At 45.8% G+C, this 9,637-nt stretch overlaps 1 protein-coding gene across 1 annotated transcript; it reads left to right on the top strand.

Annotated features, from left to right (window-relative positions):
- The first annotated feature begins 704 nt into the window (after nucleotides 1–704).
- Nucleotides 705–9,298, top strand: CFAP144 (cilia and flagella associated protein 144). The gene is made up of 4 exons (XM_001089909.5): nucleotides 705–927; nucleotides 3,640–3,699; nucleotides 5,703–5,806; nucleotides 9,113–9,298. Exons 1-4 carry the CDS (start codon nucleotides 795–797, stop codon nucleotides 9,218–9,220), a joined length of 405 nt encoding a protein of 134 aa, XP_001089909.5. The 5' UTR covers nucleotides 705–794; the 3' UTR covers nucleotides 9,221–9,298.
- Nucleotides 9,299–9,637: the final 339 nt, after the last annotated feature.

Below are 9,637 nucleotides of genomic sequence, written 5' to 3'. Positions count from 1 at the left end.
AAACTACATTATTTAAGGTAGCTGGCAGACTCAAATTCATAGAAACAAAAAGTGAAATGACAGGGGCTGGAGAGAAGGGAAAACGGAAACGTTGTTTAATGGGTGTGAAAAAGTTCTGGAGATTGGTTTCACATAGTTTGAATATACTTAATACTACTGTACTGTAATACTTAAAAATGGCTAAGATGGTAAAATTATAGTATGTGCATTTTAAACACAAACATTAAAAATAAACTATAAAGTCAGCAAGTTCCTTAATTAGGAAAGGTTTACTCTGTCAATATTATCACGTTGGTAATCTTGGCCACACTGGCCAGAACGTTTTCTCAGAGAAGAAACCTCCGATTTTTTTGTGAGGTTTTGATTCTGGGCATCTGCTTTAACGTGGAAGAGATTTCTGACTCCTTCCAAAAGCTTTTTTAGGAAATGATTGGCCAACGTGAGGTCCAATCATCTGTCCCTTACCTCCTGGGTCTGCCCCCTTGCCGGGAAGCCCTTTCCTGGCGGTATCCAGGGGACCTTATAGTAACCAGCCGGGGCCTGAGAAGCTGGGGCAGGTGAGTGCGGCGCCAGAAAAGGGCGGGGCGCGAAATAAGATCCCGACAGGCGGGCGCGGGGCGGGGCGATGCAGGCAGGGGAATGGGTTGGCCGAGTGAGACCCGCCCCGACCGGGCAGCACTACCAGAGCGCTGTTGCCTGGAGACCGCGGGACGCCGTTGCCTGGAGACAGCGGGGACGCGCTGCCTGGAAACTGTGGAAGGCCCAGGCAAGAGGGCACGGGGCAGCCCAAGGCCATGGCGGGACACCCAAGAGAGAAGGTGATTCCAGATGAGGTCCATCAGAACCAGATCTTGCGGGAACTGTACCACAAGGAGCTACGAACCCAGAAACTCTACACGCAGTATCACGTGAATCCCCTCCGCAAGAGTGAGAGGCACTGTGGGGCGGGGGAGAGGCGACAGCGGGAGGGCGTCGGGGAAGGAGCCCTCCTGGCTGCGGGATGGGAACGCGGTCCCAGCAAAAACGCTTTCCCCAGCATCCACCCCCTTTCCTAGATTTCAGGAACCATGACTTTGGAGAGGCCACATCATATCAGATGTATTCGCTGTATTAAAGTTCATGCGCAACACGATTAAACCTTTTCGTTGTAGAAGAAAAAAAAGGTTGTATAGCTTTTTATGATTTTATTTTTGAAATAATTATATTTTGCGGGCTGTTTGTGTTTAGTTTTTGTTTGTATTTTCGGTTTTTAACAAGTGAAAGGTTTTCCTTCAGGCTTCTTATATTGTCCTTCGGAAAGTTCCGGGGTGCCCCCTGATAAAACAGCCCTACCCTCCACTCTTGTCTCTGTGCACCCTCCTTGGGCAGTTTGATCTGTCCTGTCACACCAGTTTCCCCTGAATGCCACTGGGTCTTAAATGGAGCTTCAGATGCACACGCCCAACCACCTCCCAGCTCCCCTCCCTGGACCACCCACAGGCACTTCACACCCAGCAGGAGGAAAGCCAGGCTCATCCCCACCTTTCCCACTCTCTGCTGCTCCAGAATACCCTGTCACTGCAAAAGGATCCCCGGATGATTCACTCTCATGATCAGGATCATTCACTCTCATCATCTAATGATCTCGTGATCATTAGAAGCCTCGGAGTCCTCCTCAAGGTCTCTCTCCCTCCCTCCACACACTTAAAAAAGGCACAAGTCCTGTTTATTAACATTCCTCTCCCCTCACCTACCTGTTCCTGCTTCAGTGAAAGACACTATCATGCATATGGATTCCTGTCTGCCTCTGCTCAGGTACTTTCATGCTCTAAGTAGCACCTCAAACGGCCTCTGCCTGCATCCTCATTCCTGAAGCCTCTGCAGGGCCCTAGTCCTTACCGCCTGGATTGGTCTGATGGGCTCTCAATTCCTTATTCTCTTTCCCTCCAAGCTGGCCCCTCCGACCAAACACCTACACCCTTGATAGCTTAGTGCTATGCTAGGAGGACAATTAGATCACATCAATCCCACCTAAAATCCTTCTCATAGCTTCTGAGGTAAAGCTTAAATCAATCCGGACATAAGGCGCATTGGAACTGGCTCTGGTTCCTGCCAGCTTCGTCCCATACTCCTCTCCCCGACTTTGCCCTGCTCCTTTAAGAAATGCTTTGGTGGCTACTCTGCACCAGCCATTGCTGATGAATCCCACACACACTCCTTTCCCCCTGCTGTTTCTAAATAAATGGATTTCCCAAATGCATCATGTCATTTCCCACTTTACCTGCATAAACATTGTTGCTTCTTCCTGAATGCCTTTCCCAACTCTGTGCCTAATAAGTAAAGTACACTTTGTTGTCCGGCTCTATAGAGAAAATGTACTGTCTTCACTTTCCTTCTAACTAACTTGGTTTTCTTCTGGAGCCCCCAACCATTAGTTTCAGGAAAGCAAATTAGCGTGGAAAGCCGTTCAAACTGGGTCCATTCCAACAATGGAAATAACCTCTTCAGGCAACCTTCATGCTTTCTAGGGAAAACACTGTCTCCCAGCTCATGTCCCTCGAGCATGTGAGCCATTGGAATAAAGTGAGAAAATATTACAACTTGTATTGATTACTTTTATTTATAAAGATAGAAATTTTCATCGCTAATATACTGATAATAGTACATAAAAACTATATAATTATACATATTTTAAGGGCGCATGCTCTAAAGTCCTTTTACTGATAGGAGTTTGAGACAAGCAGCTTGGAGACCACTGGTTTCTACTGGTGTCTGCTCATTTCCCACTACTCTCCATCTGGCTCACTCCACTGGAGCCACTCTGGCTTTCTTGACGTTTCTCGAACTCCCCAGGCTCACGCTTACACGCTTCCCACATACACAGCACATTCCCTCATTTCATTCAAAGCTCTGCTAATATGTATCTCCCTAGAGATACATCACCAACACCCCAGCCCCAATGCCAACTCTCCATCCACATAACCTGCTTTACTGTTCTCCATCACACTTACATTTGCCCACTTACATATATATAGATAGATAGATAGATAGATAGATAGATAGATAGATAGATAGATAGATGTTTATTGCCTGTCACCACAAATAGAGTAAAAGCTCAGAGGGCACAAGAGCCAGCTCTGTCTTGTTTACAGCCTGTTCTTCAGTGCACAGTAATTATGAGCTGAGTGGATGAATGTGGGTGCTGCTCCTCTGTTACCATGCACCCTCCTGGGCATAGATCACTGCCTGGCAAACCTTTTTGGCCTTCCCCATAGGCCAGCACTGTTCAAGAGAATTCATCAGTGATGAAAATGTTCTCTGTCTTGGCTGTAGTCAAAACTGTAGCCATTAACCACATGTGGCTATTGAGCACTTGAAGTGTGACTAACGTGACTAAGGAACTGAACATCGTATTTAATTTTAGTTATTCAAATTCAAGGAGCCACACGTGGCTGATGACCACCATTCTGGGCAGTGCCACTCTAGACTGTCAGGTTCTTGAGGGCCTTATCCAATCGCGTATTATCCTAGCACCCAGGATAATGCCTGGCATGTACCAGTGCCAGATGGGTGCCCTGTTTAAGGTGGGTCTTAGAGAGGGCAGGGAATTCATGTTTTAATCTGAAACTGTGATGCCATTTCTTTTTTCTTTTTTTCTAGTTCACACAATCACCAGGAAGCCCATGTCTTGGCATGATAACCTGGAGGAACCTGCAGATGGTAAGTCCTGGGGTTTGAAATGCCGTTGAGATACAGCCCAGAGAGGCAGACCGGCTGGAGAGACCTCTCAGGGTACTGATACCCTGGAGCATGCATCAGAGTCCTCTGCTTTGATCCTGAAAATGGGACTCATGCTAACCAAGCTCAAAAAAGATGGCTACTCAGACAGTCTGTGGCAGATAGAATAAAAAATAATTTTTAAAAAAAATTTAGTATAATTTTTAAAAGATGGACATATGCAACTATAACTGTCAAGTCAACTAGTGTTCCTACTGGCTTAACATTGCCTTCATTCATTCATCAGATATGTAAATGTTACAAGCACAAGTTCTGAAGCTGTACTCACTCAGTTCAAATCCTGGTTCTGCTACTCATTAACTGTAATATTGGGCAGGTTTTTCACCTCTCTTAGCCTATTTCTCAGGATTGATGTGAGGATTAGACAAAAGAATGCCAGTGCATAGAATAGTAGCTGGTACATGGTCCTCAGGAAATATTAGTCCCATTGTTATTTTCATTATTAGGTAATCTCTATGCTGGGTCTGGGTTGGGGAGATCTCATAGCATAATGAAGAAGAAGAGAAATAAGTAGACAAGTAAAGAGGGACTATGGCTGGTGTGAGAACAGCATAGGAAACAGGTGCCTCCGTCAGGCAGTGGAGTTCTGGGAAGACCTCTTGGAGGAGGTGACCACAGGGTGAGGTGGAGAAGATTGTGGAAGGACATTCCAAGTTCTATGGAAAATTACAGAAAGAGAAACATGACTACAAGTAGTTTGGCATGGCCACAACATACAGGTGGAGAAAGGGCCCTATTTGGGAGTGAGGAAGGAGAGATATTTGGTGGAAAACCGCATCCCTCTTGGAAAGCTTTCCTTCTTCCCCTCTACCTTCTATGAGCAAACTTTGGTGAAGGACAGATGACCGTGGCTGGGATGGGAAGTAGGGGAGCAGAGGATCTCAGAGCATTATGAAGGAGGCAGACAAGTCAATAGACTAATAGAGAGGGCATCATCACAGGCAGTAAGGTGTTATCCATAGTGTTCTCCCCTGACTAGGGCAAAGGTTGCAATCTGAGAACCTGTAGCAGTAAGGAATACAACAGGAAATGAGGGTCCTGAAAGTCAGGCAGGAGTTAGCTGCCCTCTCCCTTACATTAAGGATGTGCCAGCCCAGTGTCAGTCCCTTGAATCACCTTCCTTCATTTCATTCCCAGCCATCTTGCTGAGATAGACATTTTCCTCCCATTTAACAGATGAGTGAAGTGTTGCCCAGAGAAGTGATGCCACCCAACAAGCCGGTACTAGCACTGACTCCAAAGCCCAGGTTCATTCCATTGTCCGCCTGCCTCTCTCTGGCGGAGACTTGATAGGGCAGAAGAACTATGGAGCTGCAAATCCATCTGGTGTCGGCAGCCATACTTATTTCAATACACAAAGATTTGACCTCACTTCTTACAAGCTGGCTCCTCACTCTCTGCTGTGCTACACTGGCCAAACTTGCTCATGCCTCGGGGCCTTTGCTCTTGCTGCCTGCGGTGTGCTCTTCCTCTGCCTCTTCCAGGGCTGGCTCCTGCTTGTCAACCAGAGAGGCCTTCTCTCGCTGCCCCCTCTACAGCAGCTGCCCTTGCCTGCACATGACCCTTCACCTATTCCTTTCTTCACAGCGCATATCCCCGTCTGCCACCATCACGTCATTTTGTAAACCTGCATACTGTGTCCTCTGCCCCGTCTAGACCATGAGCTCTAGGAAAGCAGGGACCACGCTGTCACTCAGCACTCTATGCCCAGCGCCCAGAACCATGCCTGGCATAGAGTTTGAGCTCACTACCATCTTTGTTGAAAAATGAGTGGAGAGACCAGACACCCTGTTCTCAAGGCTGAGGCAAACCTCCGAGGCCCAGATGCTCTGCCTGAAAGGAACAACGTGGACACAGGAAAGGGCACAGGACCAACCTCTGGTCCCAAAGCCTGACTCCTTCATAACTCATACCTCATCTCCCAGCCAGGTTTCTGAATCTCATTCACCATACTGCCCAGGGACCAAAGAAGAAGTACCCAGAGACACAGACTGAAAACCAGGAAGTTGGATGGGACTTAGAGCCCTTGGTAAGCGTGGCTCCTTCCTCAGGAAACACGAGGAAACACAGCGGCAATGTAGGTGGTGACTGTAGAATAGAGCAGGGGGCCAGACATGCCTGGGCTTGAACCTGGCTACCTCTTACCAGCTGGGTAAGTTACTAAGCTCTCTTATGATTCAGTTTAATTGTTGTAAAATGGAGCTAATACAGCTAATACCTATCTCAAAAGCTTGTTATGAGGATGAAACTAGGTGATATTTGTGCAGTTCCTGGAACAGGGCCTGGCACATGGTAAACACTGTGTGTTTAAATAAACGTACTGACGACAGATACCTAAGTCAGCTCCATCAGCTATCAGCAAGGTGGTCTTGGGTGTGCCACTCAATATCTCTGAGTTCTGCTTCCTTATCCATAAAAAATGGACATGTGACTAGGCGTAGTGACTCACGCCTGTAATCTCAGCACTTTGGGAAGCCAAGGCAGGCGGATCACCTGAGGTCAGGAGTTCGAGACCAGCCTGGCCAACATGGCGAAACCCCATCTCTACTAAAAATACAAAAATTGGCTGGGCGTGTTGTCGCATGCTTGTAGTCTCATCTACTGGGGAGGCTGAAGCAGGCGAATCACTTGAACCCAGGAGGTGGAGGCTGCAGTGAGCCAAGATCATGCCACTGTACTCCAGCCTGGGTGACAGAGTGAGACTCTTTCTAAAAAATATATATATATATATTAATTTTAAAAATATATAAATAAATAACATTTTTAAAAATTAAAAAATCTCAAAAATTAAAACAAAAATACATAGAAAATGGAACTGTGAGTAAGGATCCTCTCCTTGTTTGATAGGAAAGGCACAATTAGCCACTTTGGCACACAATCACCCTAAGAAATACAGTGCTTCTGTTTTTAAGGGAGAAATGTGCAATATGGAATAGACAAGTCAAAGAAATTTCTGCCACACAAGTCTTTAAATCTGCTTATATCTTTGATCATGCAGAAGGTTTTCATTTTTAAGTCATCAAATACACAACCAATTTTCATTATGGTTTCTGGGTTTTGTGCCTTGCTTAGGAAAACCTTCAACACCTACATTATCAAGCAACTATTCTGTATTTTTCCCTAACTTTTTTTTATTCTTCTTCTCTCTGTTTTTTTTTGTGTGTGTGTGTGTATATATATATACACACACACACACAAAATATGTACATATATATGTACATATACACACAAAATATGTACATATATATGTACATATACACACATATGTATACATATATACACACCTACAAGGAGGGACTTGGTACAAAAGGATAGATATGGTTAGAGAGCTGGAGAAGATAAACACTCCAAGAGAAAGAGGAGGTGGGGAGGTCTAACATCATGAATAAGAGAAAAGTGTTAAAATATGTATTCAGTGACAGTTATTGAATATAAATATGAATAATAGGCCAATATTCAATGACTGTTAAAAACCAGAAGGAATGGTACTGGAAGTGCTAGTGGAAAAAAATAAATTTTAAATTTAAAAACCAGAAAGAAGACTTTTCAAGTGGGGAAACTACTGTGAAAGGCGTAGGCACCTCTATGGGGTTTTGCGGTGAGGGAGGGAGAGAGACTGGCCTCAACTCTGATTATAGCATGGGCAAGTGCGACTGTGTAGCCAAGGAACAAGGCGGGGGTCAGTGATGGAAAAATACTAGGAGGAAACATCAGGGGTAGGGGTAGATTCTGGCTAACTTCCACCTAACAGGGAGCTTGCTGAAGGCAGGCTAGCAGGATCAGACATCCCCTGGAGAGTGGTGGAGGATGAGGAACCCAATCGGATATCAAGGGTGATCAGATATGAAAGGTGGGGGGGTTCTGGTTAAATCACCTTAGCAGGATTTTTGCTAGAATTGGACAATGCAGAGGAAATGGAAATCCCAACCTCAGACCTGGTTGAAAAGTAGTTCAGGGAGCCTGAATAGTTTGCTCAAGGAAAAAATCTTTGCTAGGGAGAAGAAAGGTTGTGAAGGAAGGAGTGTTGGCATGAAGATAGAAATCAGCCAAGATAGATCACAAAGCAACTTAGAAAAATAGTACAACGCACAAGTAAATTAATTCACCACTCTTCACTTTGTTAAAGAGTAAAGACAGGCCAGGCGCAGTGGCTCACACCTGTAATCCCAGCACTTTGGGAGGTCGAGGCAGGCAGATCACAAGGTCAGGAGATCAAGACCATCCTGGCTAATAAGGTGAAACCCCGTCTCTACTAAAAATACAAAAAATTAGCCAGGTGCAGTGGTGGGCGCCTGTAGTCCCAGCTACTGAGGAGGCTGAGGCAGGCGAATGACGTGAACCCGGGAGGTGGAGCTTGCAGTGAGCTGAGATAATGCCACTGCAGTCCTGCCTGGGATAAAGAGCAAGACTCTGTCTTAAAAAAAAAAAAAAAAGAGTAAAGACCTGGCTCACACAAGTACAAAGTGTGCATGTGGAGATGTTGCATCTTTGACCCTCCAGGACATCTCATGCAGGCTTACGATGACAGGAAGGACAAGTGTGGCCTGCCCTGCTCAGACCTTCGTAGGCTCTGCAGATCACAGATGGCATGTGTCTCCAGATCAGTGAGCACTCTGGAGTTGCAAAGGGTCTGCAAATATTCCATGCTGTTCATCATCATAAACCTGAGGACAATGCCATCAGAGGCCACTGTTAGCATAGTAAGAAAGTGTACCTTAAAAACCATTAGATGCAGGTGCTGTGCAACCAGAAGAGGTAACTAAGTTGGAGCTTCAGAGTGAAGTAGTTGGGGCTTGATCAGCAGCAACTGGAAGCTCCCTGCCCCCTGGCAGGGCCTCACCTTGGATAGACAAGATACCTCCACCCTCAGTATTGGGACACTGGCAAAGCCAGACTCAAGGACCATCACTCGGCCTCTCATCTCCTGGTAATATTTTCTGGAAATACATTTTTAAAATTATTTGCACGGTGTAACTTCTATAAGATCGATGTGTCGGAGTGCTGACTATTACTCAGGTTCTATGTGACTCTTTCAACAAATTCATTCTTTCAGCAAATATGCATTGAATACCTAGTGTGCACTGGGTCTTGCTCTAGGTGCTGAGGATACTGTGGCATCCAAGTCAGGCAGTGGGACAGGGAAGACCACAACCATGCATAGGTTATTCTCCTCCGATCTCACAACCTTTTTGATGTGCATGTGGTCATCTCCATTCCACAATGCAGCCACAGGTCAGGAGGGTGAAGCCTGATATAAGCCAAGTCCATTGACTCCAAACCCAGGTCCTCCTGCATCCTCACAGACTTCTTCCTGATTCTGCATCCTCCTTTCTAGGTCAACCCAGAACGCCATGACCGCAGGCTGAATCACTTCAGGGTCTGCAGTGACATCACTCTGTACAAGGCTAAAACATGGGGCTTAGGAGATGATCGCCACAAGTAGCATCCCAGCAGAGGAGCCCATCTGTGGATCTAATGCCCTAAGTGTGCACAGCCCAGAGAAATAAAATATAACTTTAAAGTCAAGTCTCACTTTTCTCATTTCTGGCTGAGTCCACTGGTTGAAATCCTTGTGTGGTAAAGTAAAGTGAGAAATCAGATAAAGATGGTGGGCTAATTGCACACAATCATCTGCTCTGCCTTCCTAATACTAATAAAGGATCACAAAGGGATACAAAACCCACCACTGAGAGAATGGAAGGAAAAGGTTACCAACAGAAAAAAACTGGAAGTGTGTTCAGGAGATAGAAAACTGATGGAGGAGGATGGCAGGAACCACAAAATGCAAGCTGATGGAACGCCTCTGAGCACAGGCCTTCCAGAACTCTAGACAGAGGTTCAGGACTCTGAGACAGAGTGG

This window comes from Macaca mulatta, chromosome 1 (assembly GCF_049350105.2).
Source record: "Macaca mulatta isolate MMU2019108-1 chromosome 1, T2T-MMU8v2.0, whole genome shotgun sequence".
Classification (NCBI taxonomy): domain Eukaryota; kingdom Metazoa; phylum Chordata; class Mammalia; order Primates; family Cercopithecidae; genus Macaca; species Macaca mulatta.
The sequence above is the reverse complement of the archived record's forward strand: the minus strand, read 5'-3'. Positions and strand labels throughout refer to the sequence as shown.

Bases quoted from the DNA above. Each gene is read 5' to 3' on its own strand.
- CFAP144 (XM_001089909.5), top strand. From the start codon at position 795: ATGGCGGGACACCCAAGAGAGAAGGTGATTCCAGATGAGGTCCATCAG. The intron at 3,700-5,702 runs GTAAGTCCTGGG...CTCATCTCCCAG, and splicing joins CCTGGAGGAACCTGCAGATG to CCAGGTTTCTGAATCTCATT. The intron at 5,807-9,112 runs GTAAGCGTGGCT...CCTCCTTTCTAG, and splicing joins GATGGGACTTAGAGCCCTTG to GTCAACCCAGAACGCCATGA.